At 47.4% G+C, this 20,468-nt stretch overlaps 1 protein-coding gene and 1 long non-coding RNA gene across 3 annotated transcripts in view; one reads left to right on the forward strand and one right to left on the reverse strand.

The window, feature by feature from the left end:
* The window catches only part of LOC134966347 (collagen alpha-1(XII) chain-like), a 300,135-nt gene that overhangs the window by 39,646 nt on the left and 240,021 nt on the right, over positions 1-20,468 (reverse strand). For both annotated transcript variants that reach the window (XM_063943018.1, XM_063943019.1), the window contains exons 7-8: positions 15,749-16,024; positions 14,847-15,119 (exon numbers count right to left, since the gene is read on the reverse strand). In XM_063943018.1, coding sequence (XP_063799088.1) covers positions 14,847-15,119; positions 15,749-16,024 — 549 coding nt within the window. The remainder of the gene's footprint in view (positions 1-14,846; positions 15,120-15,748; positions 16,025-20,468) is intronic.
* LOC134966348 (uncharacterized) overlaps positions 1-20,468 on the forward strand; it is a 74,955-nt gene that overhangs the window by 25,828 nt on the left and 28,659 nt on the right. The gene's annotated exons all lie outside the window — the stretch shown is intronic.

Consider the following 20,468-nt stretch of genomic DNA (forward strand, 5'->3'; position numbering starts at 1 on the left):
ATCCAGCCGGAGACCAGGATCAAGCGGCCAGGCCGATGCAAGAACTGGCAGCCCGACTAGAACATCAGGAGGCTGCACAGGGCCACATCATCCGCTGTCTCCAGGATCTCTCTACTCGGCTGGATGGGATTCAGACAACTCTCCGTGGATCAGGCGCTTCTGGTGCGTCAACCACAGTGACTCCAGTTATAACCCCACCCACCTTACCCATTTCTGCTCCACGTCTTCATCTTCCAACGCCAGCAAAATTTGACGGATCTCCAAGATTCTGCAGGGGATTTCTCAACCAGTGTGAGATTCAGTTTGAGCTACAACCTGGCAATTTTCCCAGTGACCGTACAAAAATTGCCTACATCATCTCACTTCTCAGTGGCTCAGCCCTTGACTGGGCATCACCGTTATGGGAGAGGTCCGACACCCTGCTATCTTCTTACACTGCATTCGTGTCAACATTCAGGCGCATCTTCGACGAGCCAGGCCGGGTAACTTCAGCTTCTTCTGAGATTCTCCGTTTACGCCAGGGATCACATACTGTAGGACAATATCTTATACAGTTCCAGATCCTGGCATCTGAACTGGCATGGAACGACGAGGCCCTGTATGCTGCATTCTGGCATGGTTTATCTGAGCGTATTAAAGATGAGTTAGCTACCAGAGACTTACCCTCCAAGTTAGATGAGCTAATCTCACTTTGTACAAAAGTTGACTTACGTTTCAGAGAGAGAGCAACTGAGCGTGGAAGATCATCTGCTCCAAAATCTTCTGCTCCTCCTCCTCGCCAACTGTCACCAACTAAAGAGGAACCCATGCAAATTGGCCGTTCCCGTTTAACTCCTGCTGAGCGCCGAAGACGTCTCTCCGAGTCTCTCTGTCTTTATTGTGCAGCTCCGTCTCACACCATTAATGCCTGTCCCAAACGTCCGGGACTCCAAGTCCTAGCTCGTCAAGGAGAGGGCCGGCTAGGAGTAATGATCTCCTCTCCATCTCCTCAAGATTGTAATCTCCCAGTCTCGCTTCAAGTTGCTCAACGTTATCAGAACGTCATTGCCCTCCTGGATTCCGGAGCAGCTGGGAACTTTATTACCGAAGCCTATGTTAAACGGTGGTCCCTACCCACCGAGAGACTTCCTTCCTCCTTTTCCTTAACTGCCGTGGATGGCAGTAAAATTTTTGATACAGTTATTGCTCTAAGGACTCTACCAGTTCGTCTGAGAGTGGGAGTTCTTCATTCCGAACTTATTTCACTTTTAGTGATTCCAAGAGCCACACATCCTGTGGTCCTGGGCCTTCCATGGCTCCGTCTTCACAATCCTACAATTGATTAGACGACTACGCAAATCCTGGCATGGGGTCCCTCCTGTGCTGAGACATGTTTGTTTAAAGTGTTGCCTGTCTGTTCTTCCTCCCCCAGGTCGTCTGATGTTCCACCTCCTCCATATCAAGATTTCACGGATGTGTTCAGTAAAGCTTCTGCTGATATCCTTCCTCCTCATAGAGAATGGGACTGCCCGATTGATCTCGTTCCAGGGAAGGTTCCACCTCGAGGCCGAACTTATCCGTTGTCTCTGCCCGAGACGCATTCTATGGAGGAATACATTAAAGAGAACCTAGCAAAGGGGTTCATTCGACCTTCTTCTTCTCCAGCCGGCGCAGGCTTCTTTTTTGTAAAAAAGAAAGATGGTGGTCTGCGGCCGTGCATCGACTACAGAGGTTTGAACGACATTACCATTAGGAACCGCTATCCTTTACCCCTGATTACTGAGCTCTTTGACAGAGTTAGCGGAGCTACCATCTTTACAAAGCTGGACTTGAGAGGTGCATACAATATCATCCGGATCCGTGAGGGTGACGAGTGGAAGACCGCATTTAACACCCGTGACGGTCATTATGAGTACCTCGTCATGCCCTTCGGATTGAGCAATGCTCCAGCTGTCTTCCAGCATTTCGTCAATGAGATCTTCAGAGACATTCTATATAGAGATGAGCGCCTGAAATTTTTCGGGTTTTGTGTTTTGGTTTTGGGTTCGGTTCCGCGGCCGTGTTTTGGGTTCGAACGCGTTTTGGCAAAACCTCACCGAATTATTTTTGTCGGATTCGGGTGTGTTTTGGATTCGGGTGTTTTTTTTTCCAAAAACACTAAAAAACAGCTTAAATCATAGAATTTGGGGGTCATTTTGATCCCAAAGTATTATTAACCTCAAAAACCATAATTTACACTCATTTTCAGTCTATTCTGAATACCTCACACCTCACAATATTATTTTTAGTCCTAAAATTTGCACCGAGGTCGCTGTGTGAGTAAGATAAGCGACCCTAGTGGCCGACACAAACACCGGGCCCATCTAGGAGTGGCACTGCAGTGTCACGCAGGATGTCCCTTCCAAAAAACCCTCCCCAAACAGCACATGACGCAAAGAAAAAAAGAGGCGCAATGAGGTAGCTGTGTGAGTAAGATTAGCGACCCTAGTGGCCGACACAAACACCGGGCCCATCTAGGAGTGGCACTGCAGTGTCACGCAGGATGGCCCTTCCAAAAAACCCTCCCCAAACAGCACATGACGCAAAGGAAAAAAAGAGGCGCAATGAGGTAGCTGACTGTGTGAGTAAGATTAGCGACCCTAGTGGCCGACACAAACACCGGGCCCATCTAGGAGTGGCACTGCAGTGTCACGCAGGATGGCCCTTCCAAAAAACCCTCCCCAAACAGCACATGACGCAAAGAAAAAAAGAGGCGCAATGAGGTAGCTGACTGTGTGAGTAAGATTAGCGACCCTAGTGGCCGACACAAACACCGGGCCCATCTAGGAGTGGCACTGCAGTGTCACGCAGGATGTCCCTTCCAAAAAACCCTCCCCAAACAGCACATGACGCAAAGAAAAAAAGAGGCGCAATGAGGTAGCTGTGTGAGTAAGATTAGCGACCCTAGTGGCCGACACAAACACCGGGCCCATCTAGGAGTGTCACTGCAGTGTCACGCAGGATGTCCCTTCCAAAAAACCCTCCCCAAACAGCACATGACGCAAAGAAAAAAAGAGGCGCAATGAGGTAGCTGACTGTGTGAGTAAGATTAGCGACCCTAGTGGCCGACACAAACACCGGGCCCATTTAGGAGTGGCACTGCAGTGTCACGCAGGATGTCCCTTCCAAAAAACCCTCCCCAATCAGCACATGATGCAAAGAAAAAGAAAAGAAAAAAGAGGTGCAAGATGGAATTATCCTTGGGCCCTCCCACCCACCCTTATGTTGTATAAACAAAACAGGACATGCACACTTTAACCAACCCATCATTTCAGTGACAGGGTCTGCCACACGACTGTGACTGATATGACGGGTTGGTTTGGACCCCCCCCAAAAAAGAAGCAATTAATCTCTCCTTGCACAAACTGGCTCTACAGAGGCAAGATGTCCACCTCATCTTCACCCTCCGATATATCACCGTGTACATCCCCCTCCTCACAGATTATCAATTCGTCCCCACTGGAATCCACCATCTCAGCTCCCTGTGTACTTTGTGGAGGCAATTGCTGCTGGTCAATGTCTCCGCGGAGGAATTGATTATAATTCATTTTAATGAACATCATCTTCTCCACATTTTCTGGATGTAACCTCGTACGCCGATTGCTGACAAGGTGAGCGGCGGCACTAAACACTCTTTCGGAGTACACACTTGTGGGAGGGCAACTTAGGTAGAATAAAGCCAGTTTGTGCAAGGGCCTCCAAATTGCCTCTTTTTCCTGCCAGTATAAGTACGGACTGTGTGACGTGCCTACTTGGATGCGGTCACTCATATAATCCTCCACCATTCTATCAATGTTGAGAGAATCATATGCAGTGACAGTAGACGACATGTCCGTACTCGTTGTCAGGTCCTTCAGTCCGGACCAGATGTCAGCATCAGCAGTCGCTCCAGACTGCCCTGCATCACCGCCAGCGGGTGGGCTCGGAATTCTGAGCCTTTTCCTCGCACCCCCAGTTGCGGGAGAATGTGAAGGAGGAGATGTTGACAGGTCGCGTTCCGCTTGACTTGACAATTTTGTCACCAGCAGGTCTTTCAACCCCAGCAGACCTGTGTCTGCCGGAAAGAGAGATCCAAGGTAGGCTTTAAATCTAGGATCGAGCACGGTGGCCAAAATGTAGTGCTCTGATTTCAACAGATTGACCACCCGTGAATCCTTGTTAAGCGAATTAAGGGCTGCATCCACAAGTCCCACATGCCTAGCGGAATCGCTCCCTTTTAGCTCCTTCTTCAATGCCTCCAGCTTCTTCTGCAAAAGCCTGATGAGGGGAATGACCTGACTCAGGCTGGCAGTGTCTGAACTGACTTCACGTGTGGCAAGTTCAAAGGGCATCAGAACCTTGCACAACGTTGAAATCATTCTCCACTGCACTTGAGACAGGTGCATTCCATCTCCTATATCGTGCTCAATTGTATAGGCTTGAATGGCCTTTTGCTGCTCCTCCAACCTCTGAAGCATATAGAGGGTTGAATTCCACCTCGTTACCACTTCTTGCTTCAGATGATGGCAGGGCAGGTTCAGTAGTTTTTGGTGGTGCTCCAGTCTTCTGTACGTGGTGCCTGTACGCCGAAAGTGTCCCGCAATTTTTCTGGCCACCGACAGCATCTCTTGCACGCCCCTGTCGTTTTTAAAAAAATTCTGCACCACCAAATTCAAGGTATGTGCAAAACATGGGACGTGCTGGAATTTGCCCATATTTAATGCACACACAATATTGCTGGCGTTGTCCGATGCCACAAATCCACAGGAGAGTCCAATTGGGGTAAGCCATTCCGCGATGATCTTCCTCAGTTGCCGTAAGAGGTTTTCAGCTGTGTGCGTATTCTGGAAAGCGGTGATACAAAGCGTAGCCTGCCTAGGAAAGAGTTGGCGTTTGCGAGATGCTGCTACTGGTGCCGCCGCTGCTGTTCTTGCGGCGGGAGTCCATACATCTACCCAGTGGGCTGTCACAGTCATATAGTCCTGACCCTGCCCTGCTCCACTTGTCCACATGTCCGTGGTTAAGTGGACATTGGGTACAACTGCATTTTTTAGGAGACTGGTGAGTCTTTTTCTGACGTCCGTGTACATTCTCGGTATCGCCTGCCTAGAGAAGTGGAACCTAGATGGTATTTGGTAACGGGGGCACACTGCCTCAATAAATTGTCTAGTTCCCTGTGAACTAACGGCGGATACCGGACGCACGTCTAACACCAACATAGTTGTCAAGGACTCAGTTATCCGCTTTGCAGTAGGATGACTGCTGTGATATTTCATCTTCCTCGCAAAGGACTGTTGAACAGTCAATTGCTTACTGGAAGTAGTACAAGTGGGCTTACGACTTCCCCTCTGGGATGACCATCGACTCCCAGCGGCAACAACAGCAGCGCCAGCAGCAGTAGGCGTTACACGCAAGGATGCATCGGAGGAATCCCAGGCAGGAGAGGACTCGTCAGACTTGCCAGTGACATGGCCTGCAGGACTATTGGCATTCCTGGGGAAGGAGGAAATTGACACTGAGGGAGTTGGTGGGGTGGTTTGCGTGAGCTTGGTTACAAGAGGAAGGGATTTACTGGTCAGTGGACTGCTTCCGCTGTCACCCAAAGTTTTTGAACTTGTCACTGACTTATTATGAATGCGCTGCAGGTGACGTATAAGGGAGGATGTTCCGAGGTGGTTAACGTCCTTACCCCTACTTATTACAGCTTGACAAAGGGAACACACGGCTTGACACCTGTTGTCCGCATTTCTGGTGAAATACCTCCACACCGAAGAGCTGATTTTTTTTGGTATTTTCACCTGGCATGTCAACGGCCATATTCCTCCCACGGACAACAGGTGTCTCCCCGGGTGCCTGACTTAAACAAACCACCTCACCATCAGAATCCTCCTGGTCAATTTCCTCCCCAGCGCCAGCAACACCCATATCCTCCTCATCCTGGTGTACTTCAACACTGACATCTTCAATCTGACTATCAGGAACTGGACTGCGGGTGCTCCTTCCAGCACTTGCAGGGGGCGTGCAAATGGTGGAAGGCGCATGCTCTTCACGTCCAGTGTTGGGAAGGTCAGGCATCGCAACCGACACAATTGGACTCTCCTTGTGGATTTGGGATTTCAAAGAACGCACAGTTCTTTGCGGTGCTTTTGCCAGCTTGAGTCTTTTCAGTTTTCTAGCGAGAGGCTGAGTGCTTCCATCCTCATGTGAAGCTGAACCACTAGCCATGAACATAGGCCAGGGCCTCAGCCGTTCCTTGCCACTCCGTGTGGTAAATGGCATATTGGCAAGTTTACGCTTCTCCTCCGACAATTTTATTTTAGGTTTTGGAGTCCTTTTTTTACTGATATTTGGTGTTTTGGTTTTGACATGCTCTGTACTATGCCATTGGGCATCGGCCTTGGCAGACGACGTTGCTGGCATTTCATCGTCTCGGCCATGACTAGTGGCAGCAGCTTCAGCACGAGGTGGAAGTGGATCTTGATCTTTCCCTAATTTTGGAACCTCAACATTTTTGTTCTCCATATTTTAATAGGCACAACTAAAAGGCACCTCAGGTAAACAATGCAGATGGATGGATTGGATACTAGTATACAATTATGGACGGGCTGCCGAGTGCCGACACAGAGGTAGCCACAGCCGTGAACTACCGCACTGTACTGTGTCTGCTGCTAATATATAGACTGGTTGATAAAGAGATAGTATACTCGTAACTAGTATGTATGTATAAAGAAAGAAAAAAAAACCACGGTTAGGTCACTGGTATATACAATTATGGACGGGCTGCCGAGTGCCGACACAGAGGTAGCCACAGCCGTGAACTACCGCACTGTACTGTGTCTGCTGCTAATATATAGACTGGTTGATAAAGAGATAGTATACTCGTAACTAGTATGTATGTATAAAGAAAGAAAAAAAAACCACGGTTAGGTCACTGGTATATACAATTATGGACGGGCTGCCGAGTGCCGACACAGAGGTAGCCACAGCCGTGAACTACCGCACTGTACTGTGTCTGCTGCTAATATATAGACTGGTTGATAAAGAGATAGTATACTCGTAACTAGTATGTATGTATAAAGAAAGAAAAAAAAACCACGGTTAGGTCACTGGTATATACAATTATGGACGGGCTGCCGAGTGCCGACACAGAGGTAGCCACAGCCGTGAACTACCGCACTGTACTGTGTCTGCTGCTAATATATAGACTGGTTGATAAAGAGATAGTATACTCGTAACTAGTATGTATGTATAAAGAAAGGAAAAAAAAACCACGGTTAGGTGGTATATACAATTATGGACGGGCTGCCGAGTGCCGACACAGAGGTAGCCACAGCCGTGAACTACCGCACTGTACTGTGTCTGCTGCTAATATATAGACTGGTTGATAAAGAGATAGTATACTCGTAACTAGTATGTATGTATAAAGAAAGAAAAAAAAAAACCACGGTTAGGTCACTGGTATATACAATTATGGACGGGCTGCCGAGTGCCGACACAGAGGTAGCCACAGCCGTGAACTACCGCACTGTACACTGGTTGATAAAGAGATAGTAGTATACTCGTAACAACTAGTATGACGACGGTATAAAGAATGAAAAAAAAACCACGGTTAGGTGGTATATAATACAATTATGGTTGGACGGACTGCCTGCCGAGTGCCGACACAGAGGTAGCCACAGCCGTGAACTACCGCACTGTACACTGGTTGATAAAGAGATAGTAGTATACTCGTAACAACTAGTATGACGACGGTATAAAGAATGAAAAAAAAACCACGGTTAGGTGGTATATAATACAATTATGGTTGGACGGACTGCCTGCCGAGTGCCGACACAGAGGTAGCCACAGCCGTGAACTACCGCACTGTACACTGGTTGATAAAGAGATAGTAGTATACTACTAACAACTAGTATGACGACGGTATAAAGAACGAAAAAAAAACCACGGTTAGGTGGTATATATTATAATACAATTATGGATGGACGGACTGCCTGCCGAGTTCCGACACAGAGGTAGCCACAGCCGTGAACTACCGCACTGTACACTGGTTGATAAAGAGATAGTAGTATACTCGTAACAACTAGTATGACGACGGTATAAAGAACGGAAAAAAAACCACGGTTAGGTGGTATATATTATAATACAATTATGGATGGACGGACTGCCTGCCGAGTGCCGACACAGAGGTAGCCACAGCCGTGAACTACCGCACTGTACTGTGTCTGCTGCTAATATAGACTGGTTGATAAAGAGATAGTATACAATACTACTAATATACTGGTGGTCAGGCACTGGTCACCACTAGTCACACTGGCAGTGGCACTCCTGCAGCAAAAGTGTGCACTGTTTAATTTTAATATAATATTATTTATCATGTACTCCTGGCTCCTGCTATAACAACCTGCAGTGCTCCCCAGTCTCCCCCACAATTATAAGCTTTATATACAATACATTGATGTGCAGCACACTGGGCTGAGCAGTGCACACAGACTGAGTCACTGTGTGACTGTGTATCGTTTTTTTCAGGCAGAGAACGGATATATTAAATAAAACAAACAACTGCACTGTCTCTGGTGGTCACTGGTCACTGTGGTCGTCAGTCACTAAACTCTGTCTGCACTCTGCACTCTCTTCTAATCTACAGAATCACAGCAATCTCTCTCTCTCTCTCTCTCTCTCTCTTCTAAATCTAATCTAAATGGAGAGGACGCCAGCCACGTCCTCTCCCTATCAATCTCAATGCACGTGTGAAAATGGCGGTGACGTGCGGCTCCTTATATAGAATCCGAGTCTCGCGATAGAATCCGAGCCTCGCGAGAATCCGACAGCGTCATGATGACGTTCGGGCGCGCTCGGGTTAACCGAGCAAGGCGGGAAGATCCGAGTCGCTCGGACCCGTGAAAAAAAAAGTGAAGTTCGTGCGGGTTCGGATTCAAAGAAACCGAACCCGCTCATCTCTAATTCTATACCGTCATGTCGTGGTCTATCTAGACGATATCCTCATTTTTGGCAACAATTTAGAGGAACATCGTTTTTGGGTAAAGGAGGTTCTGTCCCGTCTCCGTGTCAATCATCTCTATTGCAAATTAGAGAAATGCGTCTTTGAAGTCAAGTCCATTCCGTTTCTAGGGTACATTGTGTCCGGTTCCGGACTAGAGATGGATCCTGAGAAACTACAAGCAATCCAGAATTGGCCGGTACCCTTAACCCTCAAAGGGGTCCAGAGGTTCTTAGGGTTCGCCAATTATTACCGAAAGTTTATACGAGACTTTTCCACCATTGTGGCGCCTATTACTGCTTTCACCAAGAAGGTTGCTAACCCGTCCAAGTGGTCTGAAGAAGCCATGCAAGCTTTTCATCTTTTAAAACAGAGGTTCATCTCTGCGCCTGTCCTGAAACAGCCTGACATCGACTCTCCTTTCATCCTAGAGGTGGATGCCTCCTCCGTTGGAGTAGGAGCGGTGTTATCTCAGAGGGCTAAAGATGGCCATTTACATCCTTGCAGTTTCTTCTCACGGAAGTTCTCCCCAGCGGAGCGCAACTATGCCATTGGCGACCAGGAGTTGCTAGCCATCAAGCTCGCTCTAGAGGAGTGGAGATATCTGTTGGAGGGAGCTTCTCATTCAATCACCATCCTTACAGACCACAAGAACCTTCTATATCTGAAAGGCGCACAATGTCTCAACCCTCGTCAGGCCAGATGGGCACTTTTCTTTTCCAGGTTCGACTTTAAACTCCAGTTCTGTCCGGGCTCTCAGAATCGCAAGGCCGATGCCCTTTCCCGCTCATGGGAGCAAGAAAATGAGTCAGAGTCTTCAGACAAGCATCCTATTATAAATCCGTTGGCATTCTCCACGGTAGGGATGGACTCTACGCCCCCATCAGGGAAAAGTCTTGTGAAGCCGACACTAAGGAAGAAGCTCATGCATTGGGCCCATGCTTCCCGCTTTGCCGGACATACAGGTATCCAAAAAACCCTGGAGTTTATCTCTAGGTCTTATTGGTGGCCAACTCTGAAAAAGGACGTTTTGGAGTTTATTGCATCTTGCCCAAAGTGTGCTCAACATAAAGTATCCCGCCAGTCGCCTGCGGGGCAACTGGTTCCACTATCTGTTCCCCGTCGACCATGGACCCATTTGTCGATGGATTTTATTACAGATTTGCCCATGTGCAACAAGTTTAATACCATCTGGGTGGTAGTTGACCGGTTCACCAAGATGGCACACTTCATTCCTCTCACCGGTCTTCCGTCAGCTTCCAAGTTGGCTCAAGTATTCATACAAGAGATCTTTCGACTCCACGGTCTTCCAGAAGAAATTATCTCAGATCGAGGAGTTCAATTCACAGCCAAATTCTGGCGAAGTTTATGTCAAGCCCTCCAAGTCAAGCTAAAGTTTTCCACGGCTTACCATCCTCAGACCAATGGTCAAACTGAGAGGGTGAATCAGGACTTGGAGTCCTTCCTCCGCATCTATGTGTCCTCCTCTCAAGATGACTGGGTTCAATTACTTCCCTGGGCCGAGTTCTGTCATAACAACCAGTATCATTCTTCATCTTCTTCAACACCATTCTTCACCAACTTTGGATTCCACCCTAAAGTCCCTGAGTTCCAACCGCTTCCAGCAACTTCTGTTCCCGCAGTGGATATCACCTTGCATCAGTTTGCCAATATCTGGAAGAGCGTACGATCAGCTCTGCTCAAGGCATCGTTCAGGTACAAGAAGTTTGCGGATAAGAAGCGTCGAGCAGTTCCTGCTCTCAAGGTGGGTGATCGGGTATGGTTATCCACGAAGAATTTGAGGTTAAGAGTTCCCAGTATGAAGTTTGCACCTCGCTACATCGGTCCTTTTAAAATTGATCAAGTCATCAATCCTGTTGCTTACAGACTCCAGTTGCCTCCCTTCTTAAAGATACCCAGGACATTCCATGTTTCCCTGTTGAAACCGCTAATCTTGAATCGGTTTCATTCCTCACTTCCTCCAACTCCGAAAGTCCAAACTCAACGAGGCGTTGAGTATGAAGTAGCCAAGATCCTGGACTCACGTCACCGTTACGGTCAACTTCAGTATCTTATTGACTGGAAGGCTTATGGCCCTGAGGAACGTTCATGGACCAATGCTTCTGATGTCCATGCTCCTGCCTTGGTCCGGAGATTCCATTCCAAGTTTCCTCAAAAGCCAAAGAAGTGTCCTGGGGCCACTCCTAAAGGGGGGGGTGCTGTCACGATCCGGGTATCTGGACGCCATTTCTTACCTATCAGATGCCTCCTAAGGCTGGCTCAGCGCTCCAGGACCGGATCCCATCTGTTATCCTGATGTGCACATTCCCGCATCCTCTCCTGTCTCTCTGGACGCAGTCACAGTAACGCCTTATACATCTGGCATGGCGTCTCCCGCGGCCTCCGCCGCCGTCCCTGAGCTTCTGCATTCAGAGTGGCGATTACGTCAGCCACGGCCTCCGCTGTGTCCGCGTGGTCGGATGTGCATCTGTCAGCCTGGCGTCTCCTGTCTCCGGTGGCCGGCGCCGCCATTACTGTTTTCCAGACCACATGGATTACAATCCAAACTTCCCTCCAAGTGTCTGCATGGGCGCAGCCATCTTGGATTCTGTCAGCTGATCATTCCTACCAATCCGTTGTCAGTATTATTAATTTGCATAATTGCCTAGCCAATGCCTTCCTTGCTGCAGGTATAAATAGGTTGTGCCTGAGCAAGGAAGGCGTCAGTGCTTTGGTTGTCAAACCTAGTTCCAGTTTGTCTCTCTTCTGTGAATGTCTTCCAGGTCCCAGCTCCTGTCTCCAGACTTCTGCTATAGAGACCCGCACCAGCATTCCATCTGCGGTGTAGCCTGACTCTCCGATCCATTCTGGACTCACCTGTTTCCAGCTACAACATCACCTGCTTCCAGCTTAGCTTCCAGCAGTGTACAGCTTCTCTTAAAGGACCGGTGTCCTTTCTGCAGTTTACCACTCTCCACCGGTATTATTATTTCTCCGCTCTCAAATTCTACATTGCATCGCTCTCAAGCTTTATTTATTATTTAACTGGTTCCAGCCAGTATCCACTCCGTGCCGACACCTGTCTGGTTCTAACCAGTACCCACAGCAGCATTTTATCTACAGCAGTCCAGCTTTCCCTGGAACACCAGCTGGTACGACCCTGGGCTTTCCTCATTGCTACAGTTGAGCCTGGTAAGGACTTTCCAACTTGCAGATAATAAGAACTGTCTCATACCACCAGAGCTCTGTGGCCCCTGCCACCCTGTAGTACCCAGGAACTGTATTATTATTTCTCTGCTGATTTTTATGTTACTTTTTACTGCTTCTGTGATGCATGGAGTTTGTCATAAATAAATATCATTGACTTTTACTCAAGTTGTCGTGGTCACGCCTTCGGGCGGTTTCTCTTCATGTTACTTACATGTCCAGGGGTCTGATACAACCTCCCAGGTTCCGGTACATCTCAGCCCCTACAACTGAGGCTGCCTTCCGTCAGCTCAGGCCCTCTGTGAGCGACGTCGTCTAATGTTTCCCCTCCCGGGCCGGCCAGTCGGTGGCCGACTGTACACACTGAGTGATATGACCGCTCATATCGCTCAGTGACGTCACGCCTCCGCCAGCCCTGCATGCAGGTCGTGGATGACAGTCCAGATCCTGCATGCATGCACTGCTGACAGCGACGATCGTTGCCGTCCGCGTGGCCGCGCATCGGTCGTCGCTGGCGGCATACACACTTGCCGATAAAATGAGCGACGTCGCACAGGGAGGGGGAAAATGAGCGACGTTGCTCATTTTATCGTCAAGTTTTTATGGGCCTTTAGCATTGAGAGAGGTTGTGAGAGTAGAAAAAGCAATGGTATTTCAGACAGGACTATCAGAAATATGTAAATGCAAAGTTACATTGGTACAGCTGAGAAAGTGAGAATTCAGATGTTTGTGGTAAACTAAAAAAATAAATAAGAGTAGTTGCAGATGACATGGAAAGGTCTTGCAGCATTCCCAACTCAGACTGGAGTTGTCTGATGTGTACAGTAAGTAGACTCACATTTGTTCATCAGTGTACATATTTTGGGTAGAATGTTCTTCTGTTTTCCTTCGGTTTAATGTTGGTGTAATGTTGAAATGATGTCTCATGCTTACAGTGAGGCTTTTCTGCTCGTCTTAATGTAACTTTCATTTACCACAAGTGACTAGTGGTGAGCAGGTTAAGCACTACTGTTCTAGTTTGGGCAGTGTAATGGTTAGCATTACTGCCTCACAGCACTGAGGTCATGGGTTCAGTTCCGACCATAGCCCTAAATGTGTGGCGTTTGTATATTCTTCCCATGCTTACATGGGTTTCCTCTGGGTACTCCAGTTTCCTCCCACAATCCAGATGTCACACATAAACAGGACAATCCATGTGAATGACCAATATTGGGTGAGGTTGGCTTTTTGGCACACTAGGCATAGCTTGGTTTCTTCTGGTTTCACTACTGCCTGCTAGTATGATCAGAATGTCCATAAACTAATGCTGCTTATAGAAACATGTACTGTATAATAATAACCATTTAATTTTAACATGCTTACACTGCTATATTATGCAAATAGCCTAATAATTCTACTGACATTGTATTGTGTGAACAAATTACTAATATTTGGGACTACATCTAAATAGTTTATAATGGACATTCAGTTGTTTGCATATGTTACTGCTATTTCTGTCTTAGAAAGATTTAGGGGGGAATTCAATCAGCCGCGGTAATTTAAATGATCCCTGGGGGGGGGTATCCAATTAGCCCCGAAATGCCAGCACACCAGCACTCATCAGTGATTTAAAAGACCAAAAAAATCTTCAATATCAGCCCGGGCGCAATCGCAACAAACACATAAATCCGCAGATTTATCATGGATCCTCTGTGTTTTTGCCCTAAAATGTAAACATTTTCTGGTGCAAAAAACATGGGGGGTTAATTGAAATGAACAGGAAATAAACTGCGAAACACTCCTGTTTTCAACCCTGAAAGTTGCTGGGACTAATTGAATCCCCCCCCCCCCACCCCAAGTATATAGTTCTAGTAAGACTTTGCTCCATCTGCACTAGGGTAATGCCAACCCAGTATTATACTAATAAGGCAACATTTTTATATCAGCAATAATGCAAACTCCATAATTTGCCAAATAGTCTGTGTAACTCTGGTAATATAGTTCCTGTCTTACTTTTCAAATAAATCCTGAAAAGGACATATAATACATAACAATACAAAAACTCAACAACTTGCCTGGTGTGTTGTAACCAGGGTCGGACTGGCCCACGGGGGTGTGTGGTGTGGTATGGTATGGCGGCGGCCGGGCTCCCGGCGACCAGCATACCGGCACCGGAAGCCCGACCGCCGGCATACCGACAGCGTGGCTAGCGCAAATGAGCCCCTTGTGGGCTCGCTGCGCTCACCACGCTGCGGGCACGGTGGTGCGCTAAGGGGTACCAGGGATACCACCGGTAGGCCCCACTGCCTGAGGGCCCACTCCTTCCTCTAGGGAGCAGGTTCCACACTGTGCACTTGTATTATACATGGTAGATATGTTGCATTACACTGCACTAGACTATTGTGTATTTCAAGCCTCTGTGGAGGCTGGCCACACCCTCTTTGTAGGCTGGCCACACCCCTAAGTATGGGCCCCTATCACTCCATTCCGCTGGTGGGCCCTTCATGCCCCAGTCCGACACTGGTTGTAACTTACAAATATAATTGTTTAAGAACGTGTTGTGTATTGCAGAGGTTTGTCCCTAATGGAATGATACAGTGGAACAAATAAGTTATTGATGGTAGTACACAAATATATCAATTACACAGAGGAATATGCAGTTTACCTGTTATCGTGGAGACCTGTATAGTCTGTGACTGTATAAATTGCAAACTGGATTCTGGGATAAATGTGACCTGATAGGCTGTATTTGGTGTCAATCCGCTAATCCCATTACTCTGATCTCCATAAAAAGTCTTCCTTAGCTTTCTCCATGGATCTGATACTGGAGCATAATCCATGAAGTAGCGCCCTGTGTCTCCTGTTAACTTTAACCAGGTTAAATTAAAACTTGTTGCCGTAATATTCAGAAACTGCAGATTTCTTGCTTGGATCAAATCTGTTAAATAGAAAGAATAGTAAAATATTTGCAAGACACAGAAATTAGGATATACTATAATTTGACATAATAAATTTGGAAAATAAAAAAAGCAAGTAACTTTGCACCTGGATAAAACCATGTTGCATTGCAGGTGGGGCAGATATAACATGTGCAGAGAGAGTTAGATATGAGAAGGGCGTGTCTAAATTCAAATCAAAATTGCAGTGTAAAAATAAAGCAATGCAGCATCAGTGGGCTGCATGCAAAAGCATTCAATATTTACCCTGCATGCAAACATAATAAATGTATTTTCACTTCTTACAGTGCAGCACGGTTTGTCCAGGTGCACAGCTGCTTGCTTTTTTGATTTGCTTCTAACTCAGAATTAGCCCCATTGCCTGCAATTCAAAGTAAACATATAACGATTAGTGCACGAAGAGAAGTTTAAAACACCCCATGACCAGTCACCATCATCAACTTGAATGGCGAATGGTGTTTTAGTGTAAAATCTTTTAAGAATCATTAGAAAATAAAAGTTGCATCACCCTTTCTAAAAACATCAGTCGTGCACTAGCAGTCATTTTCTGTAAGTGGCAGGATAATGGTAATATACAAAACATAAGAATGTCAGGAAACACGCAGATTACCTGGTAGGGTAGACACCCGGATACTCTGTGACTGTGTAGACTGCAAACTGGATTCAGGGTTGAATGTGACCAGATAGGTGGTATTTGGTTTTAGGTTGCTAATCCCCACACTGGTCTGATCTCCATACAATGTCTTTCTGAACTCTGTCCTTGGATCAGATACTGAAGCGTAAACCAGGAAGTAGCGCCCAGTATCTCCGGTTACCTTTAACCAGGTTAAATTAAAACTTGTTTCTGTAATATTCACAACCTGAAGATTTCTTGTTTGGGTCAGATCTGCAAAAAGAAAATGAATTTATGGCAATGTTCTGTAACACAATAAGACGTACTGCAGCACTGATATCTCTGGGATTATAGCCATGTACCGTGACACTGATCACGTGTTTGTGATTATTATTTATTTATTATTTATTAGCAGTTTCTTATATAGCGCAGCATATTGCGCTTTACAATTAGAATAGAACAAAACTGGGTAAAAATAGACAGACATAGATCTAGGAAGGCCCTGCTCGCAAGCTTACAATCTATTGAGATGTCTGCTGTAGTCTGACTCTGTCTAAATTTGTGGATTTGTCAGAGTTCATCATCAGGACCTGACACCTATGGCAGATCCTGTTCCTGTTGCTGAGTTAGCAGTGTGGCAATCAATACCAGATCATTGTTTCTTGCATGGTCTGAAGAAAAGGCCAAAGTAGTGCAGCGATAAAATACAATTTGTTCCTAAAATAAAATGCATTCACAAAGGAGTATGTTACATATGAATAAAGAGGTTTACCAATACTACTTACCTTGCTGCAGGCTTCACTTTTCTTTCATACCATCCTTCAACAGGCTCATTCAAGTAAGCATGATGCCTCTACAGAGCAATGTTTCTCCAATGCTCATCGGTAAATGTCAGCTCGTGGGCACAGTCATTTACAGGGGATGGTATCTGAATCCTGGCAGTCAGAATGCCGACAGCGTCATCCCGATGGATCCTGGAAGTATTTTAACATTACCCATAACCCACCGCTCCCACAGCCTAAACCTAAGCATCCCCTTCTGCAACCTAATCCTACCCTCCACCGCCCCCGCAGCCTAACCCTAACCACAGTACTTACCATCGGGATTTTGACCATCAGGGCGCTGCTGTCAGCATTCTATCAGGATCCTGACCGCCAGGATCCTGACCACATCCCATTTACAAGTCTTATTATAGCACCAATGTGATTCGAGCAGATCTGTCTGACTTGGCTGCCCACTTCAGGGACCAAACTGGAAAGGATTCCAGTTGTTGGCAATTAGCAAGATCTGCCTGTGTGTGTGAGTAAATGTTATTGCAAAATGATGTACAATTATTTAGCACATTTTTCTCTAACGTCCTAGTGGATGCTGGGAACTCCGAAAGGACCATGGGGAATAGCGGCTCCGCAGGAGACTGGGAACAACTAAAAGAAAGCTTTTAGACTACCCGGTGTGCACTGGCTCCTCCCACTATGACCCTCCTCCAAGCCTCAGTTAGATTTTTGTGCCCGGCCGAGCTGGATGCACACTAGGGGCTCTCCTGAGCTCCTAGAAAGAAAGTATATTTTAGTTTTTTTATTTTACAGTGAGACCTGCTGGCAACAGGTTCACTGCAACGAGGGACTAAGGGGAGAAGAAGCGAACCTACCTGCTTGCAGCTAGCTTGGGCTTCTTAGGCTACTGGACACCATTAGCTCCAGAGGGATCGACCCCATGGAACTGGCCTTGGTGTTCGTTCCCGGAGCCGCGCCGCTGTCCCCCTTACAGAGCCAGAAGCAAGAAGAAGTCCGGAAAATCGGCGGCATGAAGACTTCTGTCTTCACCAAGGTAGCGCACAGCACTGCAGCTGTGCGCCATTGCTCCTCATACACACTTCACACTCCGGTCACTGAGGGTGCAGGGCGCTGGGGGGGGGCGCCTTGAGCAGCAATAAAAACACCTTGGCTGGCAAAACAATCACAATATATAGCCCCAGAGGCTATATATGTGATAATTACCCCTGCCAGAATCCTTAAAAAAGCGGGAGAAAAGTCAGCGAAAAAGGGGCGGAGCTATCTCCCTCAGCACACTGGCGCCATTTTTCCCTCACAGCTCCGCTGGAAGGAAGCTCCCTGGCTCTCCCCTGCAGTCTACACTACAGAAAGGGTAAAAAAGAGAGGGGGGGGCACTAAATTTAGGCGCAGTAAATATTACAGCAGCTAAAGGGGACATAATTCAGTTAGTCCCTGAATTATATAGCGCTCTGGTGTGTGCTGGCATACTCTCTCTCTGTCTCCCCAAAGGGCTTCTGTGGGGTCCTGTCCTCTGTTAGAGCATTCCCGGTGTGTGTGCGGTGTGTTGGTACGGCTGTGTCGACATGTTTGATGAGGAAAATTATGTGGAGGCGGAGCAGATGCCTATAGAAGTGATGTCACCCCCTGCGGGGCAGACACCTGAGTGGATGGTTTTATGGAAGGAATTACGTGCAAGTGTCGACTCCTTACACAAAAAATTTGACGACATGCCAAATGCGGGACAGCCGGCTTCTCAGCTCGTGCCTGCCTAGGTGTCTCAAAGGCCATCAGGGGCTCTAAAACGCCCGCTACCTCAGATGGCAGACGCAGATGTCGACACGGATACTGATACCAGTGTCGACGACGATGAGTCTAATCTAATGTCCACTAGGGCCATTCGTTGCATGATTGAGGCAATGAAAGAGGTGTTACACATTTCGGATATAAACCCAGGTACCACTAAAAAGGGTATTATGTTTGGGGAGAAAAAACTACCCGTAGTTTTTCCCCCATCTGAAGAATTAAATGAAGTGTGTGAAGAAGCGTGGGCTTTCCCCGATTAAAAGATTGGTAATCTCTAAAAAGTTACTAATGGCGTTCCCTTTCCCGCCAGAGGATAGGGCACGTTGGGAAACACCTCCTAGGGTGGATAAAGCGCTCACACGTTTGTCTAAAAAGGTGGCACTTCCATCTCCGGATACGGCCGCCCTGAAGGACCCTGCGGATAGAAAGCAGGAGGCGATCCTGAAGTCTGTATATACACACTCAGACATTATACTTAGACCAGCTATTGCGTCAGCATGGATGTGCAGTGCTGCCGCTGCATGGTCAGATTCCCTGTCAGAAAATATTGACACCCTAGACAGGGACACTATTCTGCTAACCATAGAGCATATAAAAGACTCAGTCTTATACATGAGAGATGCACAAAGGGAGATCTGCCGGCTGGCATCTAAAATAAGTGCATTGTCCATTTCTGCTAGGAGAGGCTTATGGACTCGGCAGTGGACAGGGGATGCAGATTCCAAAAGGCACATGGAAGTTTTGCCTTCTAAGGGTGAGGAGTTATTCGGGGATGGTCTCTCGGACCTAGTTTCCACAGCAACAGCTGGGAAGTCAGCATTTTTACCCCATGTTCCCTCACAGCCTAAGAAAGCGCCGTTTTATCAGGTACAGTCCTTTCGGACCCAGAAAAACAGGCGAGGAAAAGGCGGGTCTTTTCTGTCCAGAGGCAGAGGTAGGGGAAAAAGGCTGCAACAAACAGCAGGTTCCCAGGAGCAAAAGTCCTCCCCCGCTTCTTCCAAGTCCGCCGCATGACGGTGGGGCTCCACAGGCGGAGCCAGGTACGGTGGGGTGCCGCCTCAAAAATTTCAGTGATCAGTGGGCTCGCTCACAGGTGGATCCCTGGATCTTTCAAGTAGTATCTCAGGGGTACAAGCTGGAATTCGAGGCGTCTCCCCCCCGCCGTTTCCTCAAATCTGCCTTGCCAACAACTCCCTCGGGCAGGGAGGCTGTGCTAGAGGCAATTCACAAGCTGTATTCCCAGCAGGTGATAGTCAAGGTGCCCCTACTTCAACAAGGAAGGGGTTACTATTCCACACTGTTTGTGGTACCGAAACCGGACGGTTCGGTGAGACCCATTTTAAATTTGAAATCCTTGAACACATACATAAAAAAATTCAAGTTCAAGATGGAATCGCTCAGGGCGGTTATTGCAAGCCAGGACGAGGGGGATTACATGGTATCCCTGGACATCAAGGATGCTTACCTGCATGTCCCCATTTATCATCCTCACCAGGAGTACCTCAGATTTGCGGTACAGAATTGCCATTACCAATTCCAGATGCTGCCGTTTGGACTGTCCACGGCACCGAGGGTGTTTACCAAGGTAATGGCGGAAATGATGATACTCCTTCGAAAAAAGTGAGTTTTAATTATCCCGTACTTGGACGATCTCCTAATAAAGGCGAGATCCAGGGATCAGTTGTTGGTAGGAGTAGCACTATCTCAGGAGGTGCTACACCAGCACGGTTGGATTCTGAATATTCCAAAGTCACAGCTGGTTCCGACTACACGTCTACTGTTCCTGGGAATGATTCTGGACACAGTCCAGAAAAAAGTGTTTCTCCCAGAGGAGAAAGCCAAGGAGCTGTCATCTCTAGTCAGAGACCTCCTGAAACCAAAACAGGTGTCGGTGCATCACTGCACGCGAGTCCTGGGAAAGATGGTGGCTTCTTACGAAGCAATTCCTTTCGGCAGGTTCCATGCCAGAATCTTTCAGTGGGACCTGTTGGACCAATGGTCCGGATCGCATCTTCAGATGCATCGGCTAATAACCCTGTCTCCAAGAACCAGGGTGTCTCTGCTGTGGTGGCTGCAGAGTGCTCATCTTCTAGAGGGCCGCAGATTCGGCATACAGGACTGGGTCCTGGTGACCACGGATG

The sequence above is a fragment of the Pseudophryne corroboree genome, chromosome 10 (genome assembly GCF_028390025.1).
Source record: "Pseudophryne corroboree isolate aPseCor3 chromosome 10, aPseCor3.hap2, whole genome shotgun sequence".
NCBI classification, from domain to species: Eukaryota; Metazoa; Chordata; class Amphibia; order Anura; family Myobatrachidae; genus Pseudophryne; species Pseudophryne corroboree.